Source organism: Vombatus ursinus, unplaced genomic scaffold, assembly GCF_900497805.2.
Source record: "Vombatus ursinus unplaced genomic scaffold, bare-nosed wombat genome assembly UNPS02014774.1, whole genome shotgun sequence".
Lineage (NCBI taxonomy): Eukaryota > Metazoa > Chordata > Mammalia > Diprotodontia > Vombatidae > Vombatus > Vombatus ursinus.
This window is the reverse complement of record NW_020954552.1, coordinates 13,943,911-13,963,187: the sequence shown is the minus strand read 5'-3', so window position 1 is coordinate 13,963,187 and position 19,277 is coordinate 13,943,911. Positions and strand designations below refer to the sequence as shown.

Sequence of the window (19,277 nt, the reverse complement as noted above, 5' to 3'; positions counted from 1 at the left end):
AATGTGCTTTGTGCTCTGACCTTGAGAAGGCCCCTTGAGGATGCGCAAGGTATGTAGATGAGAAAACTGTATAGGAACTCCTGTACACATTCTTCCTTTGTTCAGGCAAAGCTTTCCAAAGCCCACAAGGCTCACTTTCAGTCAAGTCTGCCATTGTTCTTGCTGACTTAGGTCATTAGAGCTCTTGAGGAATGCTGAGCAGTGACTCATTTAAGATACGAGAGACACCACAAAGTGGCAGTCATTCTCCTTCAGAGAGTTCTTGAAGTGAGCCTATTTAATTGTACACCTGTGACTTACCAAAAAAAAAAAAAGAAATACATTTCTATACCAGGTGTAATATTATTACTATACCAGGCAGATCAAACATCAAACAAAACAAAACAAACCACAATGCACTATTTCACATATTAGCAGCCATTTGTCCTCAGTGCCCAAAGCAACTAAGGAAATGAGAATGCGCATTCAGATGAAGGGATCAAAGCCTTAGAGATGGAAAGGACCTTTGAGGTCATCTAGTCTAATGCTTTCCTTTTTTGAATTAGGAAACTGAGGTCCAATGCAGCTAAGTGGCCTTTGACTAAGGTCACATGAGTAGCAAATGGCAGAGTCAGAATTTCAACACAGGTTTTCTAACTTCAGATTCAACATTCTTTTATTCAGTACATGACTAAAATCATATGACCATAAATCTAGCTAATCTTCATATTCTAAATGGATTCAACTTTCTCTTTGGACTTCTCTTTTTTTTTTCATTCTTTCTATTTCTCCTTCACCTACCTCTTTATTATATTTCTGCTGTCTCTAATAGTGACAAGAAGGAGAGGTAGTGGTAGGAAATGTGAATTATGTATTCTTTGCCTTGACAACACTTTTACCTGAGGCAAAAACAAGTGGGAATAGTGACTGTGCAGAGGACAATCTGAATATTGGTACAGTTGTGTGGGGTTGATTTCCCACCATTGGGGAATGAGGGAAGAAGGTGGGTCCTAGCAAAGCAATGTTATGGTAATGGTGCTTCGGGAAGGGTAGTCCTCTTCTGGGGTTCACCTTCTTCTCCAATTCCTATGGGGGTGAGGGCCAAATTGCCATGTCTCCTGGCAGGATCACATATGGCTGTCCTGAGGGCAGCTGCAGAATGCTGTGGCCTAGGTTGGTAGTGTGCCATGGGGTAAAGAATGGGGATACCCACTGGTGTGGAGAAGAAACAAACCATGGTGTGGAAGAGGTGTGCCCTATGGCCAAGATGTCAGATATCTGGGACAAAATTCTATTCACTTCATGATGGTCAGCACTTTGGAAACATTTCTGTTCTCAGAAGGAGAACAGAACTTCCTACTTGTGTGAAGAACTGAATATAAACATGGGACCAAGTCATAGAGTGGTCAATTTTATAATTTCCTTTTTAATCATCTAATTTAGAATCAAATTCAGTGCCCAGCTATATGAATGTACCTTCTCAAGAGCTTGATAGCATCTATCTACTCCACATGTTTCGTTTCATCTCTGAATATCTTACTTTGAATTATTTTAATTAGAAGTCATCTCAACACCTCTTGAAAATAGGCAGGCAATAAATCTTCAGTAAAACTAAACTGGTCATCTAGTTATCTGACTGAGCTCTATAGAGGATTCTTCATTCATTCAAACATGTATCGATTACTTAGTATGTGAAGAGACTCTAGGTGCAAAGGTGCCACAATCATAGGGGAGATAAAACACATACACCAATAACTATGGTACCAAGTAGGTCATGAGAAGACCCAAGTAGGTACAAACAGGTTGCCATGAGAACTCAGGTATGGGTGACTCAGGTTTGAATCCTGCTTCTGGCACTTGCTTATTCATTGTATGACCATTAGTTAGACAGTTCTACTCTCTGAGCTCCTATTTCCTGATCTGCAAAAAAGGTGATAATAGCAACTGTAGTAACCACCTATGGATGAGACACAGTATGTAAACTTTTTTTTTTGGGTAAACATTGGCATAGTAGGAATTACGAAATGATCACCTGAGTTGGGGCCTTGGTGAATGGGTAGTGTTTGAACAAGGAAGGATGGATAGATGGGCAGACTATATTATCTTTTCCTGCACAAAAAAGCCACAAGACTACATATGCATCCTTGAGAAAGTAATTAGAATCCCTTCAAAGGAGATGTTTTCACAGCAAATATTCCCTAAGTAGTAGCTTGTCTACAAAAAACCAGCAACTATTTGGTTTTCTTTGTGAGGTTCAGGGGGTCAATTGCACAAGCCCACTCACTTCCTAATCTTCATGGACTTTTTCTTGGTAGCTTAGTCTGGCTTTGAGCAGGGACTTTGTACCTATTCCAGCCTTCCTGGCAGAGCCCCCCACCCTAACCCCAAACTGTGCCCCCTGTGGGGATAGTAAACACACATCAAGTGAAAAAAAGAATAGTCAGAGGCCTGGAAAAATCAGTGTAGGAGTTGAGTAATAAAAGCATGTCCTGATCTAGCTAAAAGGTATTGATGTTTTATTTATAAAGAACGATAAATAACTCTAAGCAAACAAGGCAAATTATTGCAAGGGACTGAAACATCTAATTTTTCTGTGGCAAAATCAAAGAGGATTTATTATTGTTTACAGTACTCCAGAAGTGACCAAGTCCCCTTTTGGAGGTCCTACCTCTTTGAACACCTCCTGTTCTGAGAAAGGAAAAATATATCACATGACAGTCTTTTGCTCCTACATTTGTAGTGAGAAAGTAGATGTTCTCATGTTCTCAAGGCAAAGCACTGAATCAAGTTATCTCTATAGCTGGAGGTCTTGGGTTTTGGTATTGATGTTGGATAGCTCCCAAGGGCACCCCCAAGTCTCTCAGACACTTATAATGAATGATGGGGATACAACTTCAAAGAGTTTCAAAATAGATCCCTCAAAATGTGAAGAGTGGGGAGCCTGCGCAAAGTTAGCTGGGCCCTATAACCTGCCTACCACAGTACTTGAAATTCTTCTCTTAAGACTTTGTTCTTCTGTGTTGTCACAATGCAAGTCTAGGAGTTGTAGTATTTGTTGAAATAAAAATACACCCAGGAGGAATACTGCCTTAACCTACTATCAGTTATAAAGATAACCAGATGAATTTGATTTAAATGTTCAAATAAAATGATTGTATCAATAGGATGGTTATAAAACCTTTGAAGTGTGAAAAAACAAAATAAACCTTTATGCTAGAGAAGAGAATGATTATATTTCCCTCTAAAAATTACAAAATGTACAACTAACTGTGATACAGGTGAATGGTTTCCCAAGTTCCCTTCCAGTACCAAGTAATGCATACAGACACTTGAATAATATCTTATCATAATTGTGATCAGAAAGGCCACTGAGATTACAAATTACCTGGAAAACTATGTAGCACATCAAAAACATCTGGAGGGGAAATAAGGGAAGACACCATAATAATTTCTGAGGACAAAGATTGCTATTATTATTGGAGGTGGTTGATGACTGAGACTTCAAAGATGGGACATCCTACAGAGTCCATGATTTTCTCCAGAGGGGAGCAAGCTGGGCATGGTGAGAACACTGATGTAAACTCACTGAACCACTCTGGTTCTCATTATCATTTTAAAAAACTGCTGTGAAATATGGAGAACACAAAGGAATTAGCTTCAGTAAATAGTGAAAGCAACACAGGTGGGAATAACTAGGAGCTGAATAACTGATTTTTCTATGGGATAGCTGATTTAGATGTGAGGCCTTTAAACATAGGGAAGGAGCACTGAGGTGCATCTATTCTGCCCCTTTTGTGACTTTTCAATCAGAACTTATTAGCTCAAGCAAATGAAGAAAAGTCTTGGGCCATCATCGCTAACCTAAGCAAGTCATGCTGTTTTAATAAGACACACAAAGAAAAAAGGTGTTAGGAGAAGGAACAGCTGCATGCCAGTCGGAATTTGAATCTTAAAAAGGATCTGGGGATTGTTCTAAATACCTGTCATTAGTGTTGACTGCTTTCTTCTCTGATACACAGCCCAGCTGCGAAGTGTCAAGACGGTAAGATACTAGCCGAATTGTAGGGTCCCTGGTCTTTGTAAAACTCTCATGATTATCTTCTCTTGACCTCTCTCCCCAGTTAGTTTCCCTTCCGCCCTAACTAACATGCTCCAAGCTTCTGGTCTATCAGCAGATAGCTACCAAATTTATATTGTTGATTTTGTAGCTTGGTTTATATGAGCATCAGTACTTTTACTAGTCTTAGAGTTTTTGCACTCTGACCTTTGAATCTGACTTCCCTATTTTTAAGGAACCCCAGATGGGTCAGCTAGGTGGTGCAGTGAGTAGAGTGCTGGGCTTCGTGAGTTGAAGTCTGGCCTCACTTACTAGCTGTGTGACTCTGGGCAAGTCACTTAACCCTATTTGCTTCAGTTTCCTCATCTGTAAAATGGACTGGAAAAGGAAATGGCGAATCACTCCAGTATCTTTGTTAATAAAACTCCAAATGGGGTCACAAAGAGTGGGGCATGACTGAACAACAATAATAAATGGAAACAATTTTCAAACTCTGCCTATTTCTTAGATGGAACTTTATGCATGCTGCCTTGTACTAGAGCAATACACGGGCCTATGTTGTAAGTCTTCCCGCAAACCCATGTGTTATCCATATTTAAATGTCCCAGCTATCACTGACTAGCACAATGCTTTCTTGTACTTTCTTGTATAATAAATATTAAATGACTTGAGTACAGTCTAAGAAGGTTCTAAGTAGTTATCAAGTGAAGTCTCTACACTTTTGTGTTAAGTTCTTTTGTTTTACAAGAATCCCTCTACTATACCAGAGCAACTGGTATTTGGAAATTCTTCCTATGAGGTAAGGATATACTTATTTCTAAATCTAAGGGGATGTAATGGCATATTCTGGGTGTCATTGGAGAACATACTTAAATATTAGACCTACTGTGCTACTGATGAGCATATTAACTTCAAATTAACTTAAAAAAAAGTTTACAGCTTTTAAAGCTTACACTACTGATGGTACAATTACCTATCTGTTATCCATTTGTGTGAAAATAAACGATTCATGTGAAGGTTTTCCTCTGATCTGGAATGAAAGCCCCTACTTTTAGAGGCGGTCACCATGCATGGCTCAGTCTTTTTGCCTCACTGACTGAGATACCTTGGCTCAGAAGGGGCAACTTGGCCCTATTGATCTAGTATAGTCTTTGTACTACTGCTGTTTCCCATAGGCCATCTAAGTAGGCTTGTAGTAAGCTGGCCTTCAGGGTAGCATGTCTCTTGCCTGCCCTCATTCACTATTATCAGCTTCAGTTTTCCATCAAGAAGCAAATTGCTGCATTTACCTTCTACACGGGTAGAACTAATTACATCTGAGCTGGTAGGCTAGGGTAATAGCTACTGTTTAAAGTATGACTTATGTATGACTATAGGTGAGGCTGATGAAGAAAGTAGACAGTCTTAGTACATTCAAGTTTCATATTTTAAAAGTGTTGGATTCAATTATTTATTTGGATCTTCAGCTTGATGTCCCAGACATTTCATACTCAACAAGTAGAAAACTGAACTCATTATCCTTTCCCTACTTAACCCACTCCCAAATTTCCTATTTCTGTCAAAGGCGCTACTATTCTTCCAGGCTCATAATCTTGGTGTTATGCACTTCAACTAGGTGCACAGTACAGAGAGTACTGGACTTGGAGTCAGCCAACATCTGAATTCACTTCTATCCTCAGATACTTACTAGCTTTATGACTCTGGGCAAGTCACTTAAGCTCTCTGTTTCAGTTTCCTTATAAATTAATGTCCTCATCTATGAAGCAAAACATCTACCTCTCAGAGTTGTTGTGAGGATAAAATGAGGTAAGTATTTGTAAAATTCTTTGCATATACTAAAGCATTATATAATTGCTACCTATTATTGTTGTTGTAAGGGCAGCTAGGTGGCCCAGTGGATAGAGCACCTGGAGTCAAGAAGACTCATTTCCTGAGTTCAAATCTGGTCTCAGACACTTACTAGCTGTGCGATCTTGGGCAAGTCACTTAACCTTGTTTGCCTCAGTTTCCTCATCTGTAAAATGTGATGGAGAGGGAAATAGCAAATTACTCCAGTATCTTTGTCAAGAAAACCCCAAACGGGATCACAAAGAATTGGACACAACTGAAATTACTTAACAATTGTTGTTGTTATCCTCAATTTCTCATTCTCCCTCACTTAACATATTCAAGCAGTTGCCAAATCTTGACATTTTCTAAGTTTCACCATCTGTCCTTTTTCTCTCCTTATGTGGTCAATAGTCCAATCAATCTAGTTCAATCAATCAATCAATCAACAAACATTTACCAAGCACATTTAGTGTCATTTCTATTCTGAAATACTTGGTCTTTACTCAGTTTCTTTTTCAATCATGCAAAAAATCTGGTGAAAGTGGTATTTCTGTGCTGCTTTAAAAAAATCTTTGGGGTTTCCCTGGTAGAGATGAGCACATGACTACAGTTTTCTTCAGGGCAGGTAGCTATACTGGCAGGTAGCTGGGTTTGCTAGCAATTAATTTATCATTCTGTGGCTACTTTTTTCACCTTGTGTATTCTTTTAGAAGAAGCATCAGTTCTTTGATGATTCCAGCTCAGGCCTTTGATGACTCTCCTAGCCCACTGGGAACATTTTCCAGACAACTGGAAAGAGAGATTAACACAAGCTTCCTGGTTCCTTGTCATATCCTGCAGTCCAGCTGGGTAAATTAGATTGCATTAAATGATGTGTTGCATGTATCCTTGAAGCAGTGATAGGAAAAGATTTCTTTGGCCACACCACTTTATAGTGCTTTTAGACCCTTTGTGAACAATGACTAGTCAAACTAGTCAGCATTTCCAGAGGCCAGAGCTTAATATAAAATTATCTAATCAATCTGCCAGGTTTATAAGAAAATATAGTCAGGATATTACAAGCAGCCTGATAATTGTCAAGAATGTATGAAAAGGATCTCCTTGTAGCCAAATGAATTACACAACTATCTATTTCACTAATGGGGCATGTTAGTTTCTTAATATCAACATTTTCCCCCCAGAATTTATATAGTGATATAAGTATATATCAAAGAGGGCAGAGGAGCCTAAACATTAACCTGAGTTGTGCTTTATCATTAAGCTGTAATTAACGATATATGACTTAAATTTTGGAAATGTTACTTAGTGGAGTTATGAGTAAGCTTGAGTTTGAAGAGAGCATACCCTCTTTATGCACAAAGGGATAAGGGAGGCATTTAGTTGATAATTATCAGGAAATAGATCGATGGCTCAATGGATAGAGCACCCTGGTCTTGGAGTCAGGAGGACCTGACTTCAAATCAGGAAGTAGGCATTGAGGGTTATTTCTGTAATTCTTTATGGGAACAGGTCACATAGCTTTTTCTCTGTCCTAGCCAAAGATGTGGCTCCGTGGAGTCAGACTATGAGAGCAGAAAGGAATTTTTCCAAAAATCATTGAGTCCCAAAAACTCATTTTACTGATGAGGAAACTGGGCCTAGAGAAAGTGAGTTGTTGAAGGTCACAGAGCGTATCAGTGACAAAACACTCTAGAGTGCTCCTTCTCCTATGCTGCATAGCTCATCTCATGGATGAAACTCACAGGTGAATTATAAAGAGGTCTGCTCATTTAATAAGCAAACTTCCCATTCAAGACCAGTCCACCTAATGGTGATTTCAACTTAATAATGAAGGCCTTTAGAATTAATTGTCAGGGTATTATGGGACCTGACCTATGAATATTTACATCTAGATAAAGTGTTTCTTATTGGTTTAACCTGAAACTATACCCTCTGCTCAATTAGTCAAAGACAAAAGAAAAGAAAAGAAAGAGCCCAGGTAAAAGGATTTAATCATGAGAAATCAGGCTAAGCTGAATTCCAGGAAATTTAATTTAGGAATATACTATGGTTTTTATAAATTATGAGCACTCAACAAATATTAGCAAATGATTTTTTTATGAGCTCTTTAAAAATAATTTGTTTTCATGTGGAAACTTTTAAATAAGGGCATCAATATTTAATCAGAATGACTTCACTAATAGAACACTACAAATAACCAAATAATGATTACATTTGCTCCATGAGAAAATTATATGATCATATACAATTTTCTGAAGGATATGACAGTTTACTTGAGAGTCACAGGAACTTGCAAAATCTCAGCTGAATTTGCTCGACAATTTTCTACAAAATTCTGTTGGACAGTATGTTAAAAACCGACCCTAGGCAAGTCACTAAATTCCTGAGGGCTCTCAGGCCACTCTCTTAATAATTTACAAATGGAATGCTGTAAATTCTTTAAATCGGAGGTCCTTCACTTTTTTTTTTGTCATAAGCCCTTTTGGCAGTCTGTTGAAACCTATGGACACCTTCTCAGAATAATGTTTTTAAATGCATAAAATAAAATATATGTTTATAAAGGAAAATTGTTATATGGAAATATAGTTATCAAAATATTTTTAAAATACAAGTTAATGGACCCCAGGTTAAGAACTCTACAATCTAAAGAGATTAGTTGCTGTCTTCTATTGATGACATGATTGTTAATCAATGTAACTTAACATCATTTATATAACTTTGGGAGAGCTGGCAGTGAGTTTTTCTGCCTGCTGTGTTAACATCCTCTGGTGGGTGACTGTGTGAAAATGATTATCACTTTTTAAGGGAAGAAGCTTTTAAGCTGGAGTCCAATGACCCTATAAGGGTCTGTCAGAGATTTCAGAGGAGTCTGTGAACTTAGATGGGGAAAAAATCATCTTTTCATCTTACACTTCAGTTTAATTGGTTCCTTTTGTAGTTCCTTGTATTTCATTTTAGCACTTATTTAAAAGCATTATTCTGAGAAGGGGTCCACAGGCTTAACCAGACTGCCAGAAGGGTCCATTACACAAAAAAGGTTAAGAACCTCTGTGTTGGGCTGCCTGGGGCCTGTCATTTATTCAATCTAGAGCCAAATGTTTCCACTGCTTTCCAGGAAACAGTCCAGTCAAAGATGCCAGGCCAGCTCTGGTAAGCAAACAGAGTCATTCTGAAGTGGGAATCTTCTCACTTCAAGGAGTTTTTACTTTGGCTCCTATTTGGAACTTACATGAAATAACTGGAGTAAAGGAGATGTTCTCATTTCCCACCCTTCTCATCTAACCTGATCCAACAGCTTCTCAATAGTTAAATACTCTTCATTTGACCTGATGTGCTGATGTGGACATAATTGTTAGCCTGTGTCTGAACACACATCTGCCCAGACAGACATCTGCCCAGTATACAAGGTCATCTTACACAAGGTGATCAGTGTATTTTCTCCAACTTACACTGTACATTCCCCAGGACTATGTCCATCTAGCAATGAGGGATTTGATGATTCATTTATCTTACCAAGGTGACTTCCCAGGGATAAATACAAAGGATCAATATTTTGTTGAGTGAAATCTAAATGATAAAGATGACCAGTTATAGCCAACCACCTGGCCATCAGTTTGAAGGCGGCTGTTCTGGGAATCAGAGTGAACAATAATAATCTTTGAATAACTTTAAACATTTAGGCTAACCCAAAAAGACTAGTTCAGGGAACCCCTTAAGAGCTTATCAGTGAGACTTTTTTTTTCATGTTTCTAATGTCATGAATTTGAAATGAAGTGAAATTAAAGAGAACCTAGCCTCTCTTTCCTAGTTCCTATAGATTTGCTACTATGCTGATTTGAAATTCTAATCGTATGGTTCCTAGAAGACATGGGCTCAGTTCCAAATATCTGACACATACGTATACTTTCAATGTGACCCTAGACAAGTCACTAAATCCCTGAGGGCTCTCAGGCCACTTTCTAAGATTATAAACTGTAGACCAGGAGCAATATATAGTGAAGGAAGTTTCCTCACTGGGTGTTCTGTATATGATTGACATCACTGGTATGATTGAAAAAATAAAAGAAAACTTCTTGGTCAGCTTTTTGGATACATTATATGAAGCTATAAGTTGAAAGTCAAATTCTGTTGCTATAATGGTAATGATTTTATACTGCATTTCGAATAAAATTTTAAATATGAAAAGATCAAGGGCTGACCCAGCAGATTCTATTCTCCTTGGCATTTTGTAAAACCATGGAGATATGCTGTGTGTGAGCTGAAATTGTGGGGATATCGAGCCATTAAGCCAGCAGTCAGAACTCCAGCTGAGTCAACTCTGGTCCTTGTAGAGTTGCAACAAAAGAGAAGCTCTCTGTTCCCTAATGGATTTATTGGGTCTTTGGGGAGGGTGGGGGTGGGGAGGACCAGGCTGCTGTTGAACAAATCAACTTTCTGCATAGTGTGAGGATGTCCATGTGCAGGAAAGAGGAAAAAAGAACACCTATTCATTATGGATCCGTTAGTGCCTGACATGATTATTAGGTCCAGATTTTCATACCTGTTGGCATTACTACAAGAACTAATATTAATCTAGACTTTTCAGACTAATCTGGAATATTTTGCTACTGTTTTGGGAGAGTTTCCCAGAATTTGTGGGGAGATTCAAAATAGTGTTCTTGATATCAAAAGGTTTGAGATTCAAGGAGATGCCTGGAGAGGGGAGGAGGGGGAGGGATGTGATGTGAGGATAGGAATAGTGCCTGTACAACTTGTTTGAAAGTCATTGGTAATTACTTGAGGAAGATACAGGGAAGCAAATAAAGCTTATGTTATGAATGAGAAAATTCCACATCTGCTCTGTTTCTTGCTTTTGCCATATGTCTGTGTTTATGTATGTATCTACCTAGAAACGTACATTTAAAAAGGCAAAATAGTGTGACAGCTGGTCTCAGAACCAGAAAGGACTTAGGATCAACCTAACTCTGATACCTACTGGATGTGTGACCCTGGGCATGTTACTTACACTCTCCATGCTCTGGGCAACGTTCTAGGACTATATGACAGAGAAAGCACCAGCCTTCATTGGCTGAGGGAGTTTCCTCAATGAGAAGACCCCTATGCCAGTGGAATTGCAGGATCAGTCCCTATACACACATACATACTACATACATACATACATATATACATTGCACATACATACATATAAATACAAAACACTATACAAAGAACAAGCTAACTCTAGCACTCCCCTATAATTATCTATTAATCCATACAAACATAGAATAGGCTATTATACATGTATATATATATATACACACATGTCTACATCTACATAGTCTGAACAGCAACACATTATGTTATATATGCTGTACATGTGTGTACATATAAGTACACACATATCTGTTGTTTGCTGTTCAGTCATTCAGTTATTTCTGACTCTTTGTGACCCCATGGACCATAACATGCCAGGCCTTTCTATCCTCTACTATCTGTTAAAGTCTGTACAAATTCATGTTTGTTGTTTCCATGACACTATCTATCCATCTCATCCTCTGCCTTTCCCTTCTCCTTTTGCCTTCAATCTTTCCCAACATCAGGGTCTTTTCCAATGAGTCCTGTTTTCTCATTATATGGACAAAGTACTTGATCTTCAGCTTCAGTGTTTGACCTTCCAGTGAATAGACTGAATTAATTTCTTTAAGTATTGACTGATTTGATCTCCTTGCTGTACAAGGGACCTTCAAAAGTCTTCTCCAGCACCACAATTCAAAAGTATCAGTTTTGTAACTCTCAACTTTCCTTATATTCCAACTCTCACAGCCATACATTGCTACTGGAAAAAACCATACACACACACACACACACACACACACACACACACACACACACTATATATAAATATATATATGTATACATGTGTAGATATGCATATATGTATGTATATATATCCATATCCACACATAATACATATCTATACAAATATACATAATGTACACATACATGTAATATATTTATATATAATATTTATTATATTATTAATAATATAATTAGTCATTAAAATAATATATTATATATCTGACAGTAAATACAGTGCTAGGCCTGAAGTAAGACTCATCTTCCTGAATTCAAATTTGGTCTCAGACACTTACTAGCTGTGTGACCCTGGACAAGTCATTTAACTCCATTTGCCTCAGTTTCCTCATCTGTAAAATGAGCTGGAGAAAGAAATGACAAACCACTCCATTGGCTTTGCCGAGAAAATCCCAAGGAGCATCACAAAGAGTTCAACAGGACTGAAAAACAACAACAACAACAACAACAACGGCAAAATACCAAGGAAATACACATAATTGCCATCCTGGTGTCTTTCCCAGATAAGAGTTACATCAGGATGGTAAAAGACAGGAGAAGAGGAAAGATACCTGAGGATCTCAGATCCCTGTAGCCACACTCCTTTAAAAGTCTTTTCATGATATGGCAGAAAAGTGCCCCTGTTCTGGAGTCAGTAGACCTGGTGCAAATCCCATCAGAGATTATTCCCTGTGTGTCCCTGAATGGTAGGTCTCTGGGCCCTAACCCCCTTATATAATGTGCTAAGATGCAATGACGAGCCATGATTCCAGAGGACAGAGAAGGAAGCATGCTGCCTGCCCCCCAACAGAGAGGTGATAGACTAAATATTGCAGAATGAGATGCATCTTTTTTGGACATGGCCAGCCTGGGAATTTGTTTTGCATAATTATACATATTTATAATAAGTGTTTTGTTTCTTTATTTTTTCCAGTGGAGGTAGATTAGGAGAGAAAATAAATGCTTGCTGATTGAAAAATAAAATAATTAAAAAATAAAATGAAGGGGTTGGATAAGATAATCTTCGAAGTCTCTTGTAGATCTAGGATCCTTGCTCCTTCTCTCTCCCCTTTCCTCTCTCTAACTCCCAACCTACTTACTCACTGGGCAGAGTGGGGCTGGTGTAAGGAACTCCTCCCATCAAATATACTACTTAACCCTTTGCTGGTGGGGGAGCACAGGAGCATGTCTAAGGACAGCGATTGACCTTGTTCACCGCCCTTCCCTGTTCCCCCACCATGAGGGTTTCCTGAACTGCTCTTAAGGCTGCTCGTAATGGGAGTCAGATAGGTTTGAAAAATAGATTTGAGGGTGGGGGAAAAGGATGGTGCAGTGGTTCTTATCTTAACCATTTGGTTCTGTGAATGGCTTGTGGTCATGCATTATTAAATCCCCTCCCCTCCTTTTGATCTGCTTTCTGCACCACAGGATTCCTACTCTGCAGTTATTACATAAGGAGCAGGGTAGTGTTGCAGAGACTGAATACAAATCCAATAGTTGCACAAGTCTAGTTGAAAGTTCACTATTTCTCAGTTCCAGTAGACATTCAGAGGACACGAGGAATTTGGGGTGGGGGACTCTGGCTACAGACATAACTGCAGTGTCCTGGACAGTCACCTGCTATTAGAATCCAACATAGCTCTTCCTCAGACATCACTCAGCCAGATGCAAAGAAAGCCTGGCTGACACTTACAGGACACTGCCCGTTGGAAGGAGTTATGATAATGCCCTGGATCTAGTAGGCATTAAACACAGGCCAATTAATTGACAACAGTGGCTTGAAAGAGTGCATGAGTCACAATCATACATCACTTAGAGATGACCCTTATGATACTTTTGACCTTTGCTGCTTTTAAAATCTAATTTCAGTCAAGATTTAATGTTCTTTACCTAAAATGATGAAAGTAGACCAGGGCTACAATTATAAATGAAACGGGAAAGTTTTTCAATTTGTGTGATTAGATTTTTTGGTGCCAGAATTTTAGCTATTTATCTGCTACCAAACATAGAAATACCTTTGTGACCAGATTCTAGAGCTCATGTTGGAGGCTCAGCTAAGTAGTGCAGTGTTTAGAGTACCAGATCTGGAGTCAGGAAGATCTGAGTTCAAATTCAGCCTCAGACACTTACTAATCAACTTAGTTGAGCTAAGGGATCCCGAGCAAGTCACTTAATCCTGTTTGCCTCAGTTTCCTCATCTGTAAAATGAGCAGAGAAGTAAATGGCAAACCATTTCCATATCTTTGCCAAGAAAACCCCGAATGAGATCAAGATGAAAAACAATAATAATTTTTTATCTCTTTTGAGGAATTTCAAAAAAGTGCAACTAAAATTAGGTGACTTTTGGTGTCAGAGAGCTCATCAGAACAGCTAATTTTCTCTTTATAAGAATTCAGTGAACAAAGCTATATAGTTCATTAGTAACACTACTTTCAAATATAGGTTTCTTTTTTAATTAGCCTTTGTGTTTCTTCCTCTTCTGATAAAACTTGGTACCAACTTTTCAAGACTTCAAAGCCATATCTGAAACTATCTCACTCCATACACGGAAAAGATCCTCATGGCTTGTTGCCCATCGGGGTCACTATTTTTAAAAAGTGAAAGTAAATTGTTTCCCTGATGTTCGACTGGTAACTGAAGAGGATCAGTAAATAATATTTTAATTTGAAGATTTCAGTGGAGCTAGGGTATAATGTGAAACTCTGGGGCAGGGGAGGGGGATTTTCCACCAGGGCTTTGTTTTAGAGAAAGGCATATAGAGGAATAAGAAACAAACAAACAAACAAACCTCTATTTACTGAAAAAGTAACAAAATGTTAACTGGAGTCTTTTATTACAAGGATCACTACTCACTCATTGGGGGTGAGGTTTGGAGTAGGTTAGTAGAAGGTGCAAATGGTAATAAAATCATGGACCTTTGAATGGTCCCAGTGGGAAAGGGAAGAAATTCACTTTCTCAGGTCTGTAATTAAAAAAATCAATGAAATTTAGCCCCTCCCTAAGGTGGAAGCCCCTAAATTTCATCAAGAACTACTCCCCCCCCATCTATGCACAGGAAAACAATTCATGAGTAAGTCCTAGAAATTGGAGGGGAAGTTATCTTCTTTAGTTTTCTGATATTGGACTCTGTCTTCCAGAACTATTTTCCAGTTTTCTTTCTCAGAGTCAGTTTTCTTTTAATTATCTCCCTAGTACCCTTTTGTATTCCAGTATTTAACATGAGTCAGATTAAAGCATGTGCAATAAAATAACTGGAAGTGACCTCAAACTGTGAAGGGCCATTGGGCAATTTCTGTTGGCTGTGATATAGGAATGTATTTCACAGGATTAGGAAACATTCATATGATTGGATGCCAAGGAGAATTAGGATCTAGTTAGGACCCCCATGTTTTGCTGACATAGAGACTGAGGGTCACAAAGGTAAAGAGGCTTGTCCAAGGTCACATGGTTGGCAGAGTCAGAATTTGAACCTGTATCTTGGATCCCAAATCTAGTGCTCTTTCCACCAACTCACTCTGGTATGGCATATTCTGCATTATAGCACTGATAGCAATGTGGCTTATCAAGTACCAAAATAACAATAAAAATGAAGAATAGCATTTAAGTTGATAAGGATGATGGAAATCAGCTAGTTGAACCCCCTAACTGAGGCCCAGAGAGTTTAATTGACTTGCTACCCTCACACAAGTAGTACATAGCAGAGTGGGGACTTGAACCCATGTCCTCTGAGTTCAAGCCGAGGGCTCTTTCCTCATTCTATCTCCACAAGGTTTCTTTATGCAATCAGTCAGTCAGTCAGTCAATAAGCATTAACTAAGCACCAACAATGTGCCAGAGACAGTTTTTGATGAATTTTGAGGAGTTTACACAATCTGTATAATTCGGAGATTTGGGGTTTAGATTTGTTATTAAGGAATTATTTTACTTAAAGAGTCATAAAGTGCAAATTTATGAGGGAATATATAATACTAAGTGGGTAGTTCAGTTCAATTTAAGAGAACAGACATTTATTAAATACCTACTGAGTGCTGAGGAAAGAGGAATTACAGTTCTGCTTTGCTGGGGACCCAGTGCTTTGCTTTGCTTTGCTTTAATTTTCCCTTTGTTTTTAAGCTTTAAAAACAAAGACAAATCATAGATTTCTATGAAGTGCTGAGTAATATGTAATTCTGTTCTGAAGCTATGACATGGGGGAAAATGCACCATTGGCCATTTAAAAAATAGTTGGAGGGGAGGTGGATACTTTGCAGAGTTTCTGTTCTGGGGCACAAGGCCATAATCCCGGGATCTACCCCTCAGTCCAGTCCCACAAGAAGACTGCCCACCCCCAGTTGTATTCACAGAATTATAGAGTTATAGAATTGAAAGCTATCTGAGTAGCATTGTCTCAGGGCTTGAGGGTGTATCCTCTACCAGAGAAAAGTGAAGGAACATGTCCCATAACACTCAGGTGAACCTAAGGTGTGTCTATACCTTGTATTGTTGAGAGAATCCATGGGGGGAAAGAAAACCTTTTGCTTAAATCTTACTAGTGAGTTGCATTGTATACAGCTCAAAAAAAGAAAATACGGTTCATAGCAATAGATACAGGTCTTATTGTGTGACTTGAATCTGGGCCACTAGGAATAATTTAATCCTATAATGTTTTTGCTTTTCAATTTAATTTCTCATACTTTGGTTTTTGGTAATATTCTTAAATTACTTGTGTAATTTAAACCAAGCAGCGTATAGTGTGAAAGAAATAGTGCCTAATCAGAATTGCTATTCTAGCAAAACTTTAGTTTATCTATCACTTTTGATGATTGTATTTCCTGCTAGGATGGATTCATCCCTTTGACCAAAAGGTAAGGGACATGGCTTCCTATCATAAACCTCTTTGCATACCTGGTTTATAGTCACTCAACTCCCAAATCATATTAGGAAAAGAGCTTTGACTTCTCTGCATTCACTAAAGGAAAAAGCTGAGTCAGCAATGGAGGAAGTAACATTTCCTATTACATAATTTTTTTTTCTTCAAGGTTCAGAAAAAAAAATGCTCTTGTAAACTTATAAAATGGAAATACTTGATATGATTGTTAGTCCATGTCAAATTGAGAATGCTTTTTTTTTTTTTTTGGTGTGGTTATAATACATACAGCTCCCAAGTTAGAGAGAATACTTTCAGCTACATTTACTCTTCCATTTGACCTTCACAATGCTGGCTCTTTCATAGGGAGCACAGCTTTCAGAGACTACATTTGTGACCTTGAAGATAAAACTTATGCTTTATGCCTATTTGAAAACTCACAGCACCGGCTGCTTTTGGTCCCCCCAAACTGAATCAAACATACAGCCAGAATAAACACTATCACGCCCTTTAAAAGGATAAACTTAGCTTTCCTCCTTTTTCACTTAGTCAGCCTGGAGATGAAAGGCAAGAAGCCCCAGCTTCTTCGGTTCTGCTTGTCCCTATTGCGTAAGTGTCTTCACTTTCCTCGAGCAGGATGACCCTCATCTGAAGCTGGGACTGAGAAAATAGCTGCATTGTACTGCAGCCTCCTATCCTGCCACAGTTATAAACTTGAGGATGCAAAGGAAGTGACCGGGATCATAGGGGCAATAGAATGGCATATGTGAACCCGAGCTTTAGAGAGGGGCCCATTTATCCTGGGGTAAGCTATTTCTGCATCTAAACTTATGTGCTTTTTATTTTTGTTAGCATTGTTCCTTCTGAAGTGGCTAATCAGCCAGCACTATACCCAGTTCTTTGAGAGCAGGCTCTCCTGAGCTTAATTCTTGCATTGTATCTATTCCACAATAAAATGCACTGAAGTAAACTCCATGCACTTTTCTTTACCTGGACAATGAGTTTACACTAAGAAGTATGGCAGTATAGTACCAGCCTAGGGTAGTTTGAATATAATTAAGCTGCATAACTTTGATTATCCAGTATTTCTTATCAGGACTAAAACAACCAAATGGGGAAGGGCTGGGGTATGGAGAGGGCGGTATTTGGTCACATATATTAACGAGGGGGTTGAGGGGGAGAGGGAAGAGGAGTCAATGCAGCAGAAATGAAAATCAAGCCATACAAAGCCAGCATCTCAACTCTTTCTAAGTGACTCCAAATGATGTGTCTCTTACCTTGGATGTGGATAATTCTGTCATGCTCCAGAGTGTAGTTGTCAGTAAGATGATCAGCCCAGGAGAGAGAAATCAGCACCAGAAAAAGTATACACTTCATCTTGACAGCCATGAGAATCTTCTTCACTGTGAGGGTATCACATACAAACAGGCTGGTGAAATTGGGAAACCTTTATAGGGTTGCACTGCACAACTTATCATCCTATAATGGCTCTATAAAAATAGTTAACCCAATCTGCTCAGAAAGTTACGGGAGCTGTCCTGGGAGAGCTGAAGACTGCAGCTTTCACAACTTCAGCCCCCCACCCCCCCATTCCCAGTGGGTGAAGCCAGAGAACAAATGGTGTTTAACTCTATCTTTGCAGAAGTATACATATGGGAATGCAGAATGCTGTGCTTTCCACACAGAGAGTTGCAGGGAGTTAAACAAACAGGATGGGTCTGTGATGAGAGAGGGCTGTTTTAAATCCAATGTTGTTATGTCTTTGGGGTTTTATTTAATTGCTCTAGATCTGGTATGTATGGAATTGAAAAAAAAAAAAACAACTTGGTCGGTCTAAACTTGCTCATTTAGCACCTAGTCTGATGGAGAAATAAACAGAAAGCCAGGGTAAGTGAATAATATTTGCATGACATTTCCCATGTACCTTGACTGCTGATTAAGCTCACTCCCTAAGCAGGATGTTAAGTTAGCTGGAGCTAAGTAGGAAAGAGGACAAAAGGTGCCTGCCTGAGGAGAAGCAGCACATTTTTATCACAAATCCACTTACCATCTTAAAGACTGAGTCCATGCTGAACGGCTGAAAAATCATGCACAAATTAGACTGGAGCTGTGCATGCTGCCACTGCAGCTGCACTGATTGATTTTTCATTCATTTCTACCTAAAATGCTGACGCACCAACTTGGTGTGTATGCCAGGTAGGGTCTCTGCAGTGAGCAGAGCTGCGGCTGCAGGGAAAATCTCTGCCAGAATGGTAGGAGTAATTAGGCAAATGAGGACCTGGAATAGATCAAAGAGTGGAACACCTAGGGTGGTACAGAAGGGGCAGAGGACTGCTGTTCTTTCTTGTGATACTGACAGTCATATAGAAAGGGGACTTCTACCCCTCCCCCACCCACTTGGAGGCAAAGGGCTATAGGAAAAAAACTCTGAGAATTAGCAAAATGCTGAGATTTGCCTTTTTTTTTTCCTTTTTAGCATGGTGAAATTTCAGCTCACTTCTGTTGTAATTTAAAAGTTGAAAACACTTAGAAGAGGTATTAGCTTTCTCCCTTCTTTCTGCTTTTTCTCTCACATTGCAATGCAGTCATAAGAAAATGATTTCTATGGTTCAAAACAGAATTTGTCCAGCACTAAATTGCAGCTACATTTTTTTTCTGCCCAAGAACTCCCAAATCTAAGGTATATGCCATACGTTCAAAGGGCTGATTCCTAGAGTTCCATCCAGATATGCC

General features: G+C 38.9%; 1 protein-coding gene across 1 annotated transcript in view; it reads right to left on the bottom strand.

Annotated features, from left to right (window-relative positions):
- The window catches only part of HAPLN1 (hyaluronan and proteoglycan link protein 1), a 36,729-nt gene extending 18,790 nt beyond the window's left edge, over nucleotides 1–17,939 (bottom strand). Inside the window, exon 1 of the mRNA XM_027864324.1 lies at nucleotides 17,822–17,939. Coding sequence (XP_027720125.1) covers nucleotides 17,822–17,933 — 112 coding nt within the window. The 5' untranslated portion in view covers nucleotides 17,934–17,939. The remainder of the gene's footprint in view (nucleotides 1–17,821) is intronic.
- Between the last annotated feature and the right edge of the window lie 1,338 nt (nucleotides 17,940–19,277).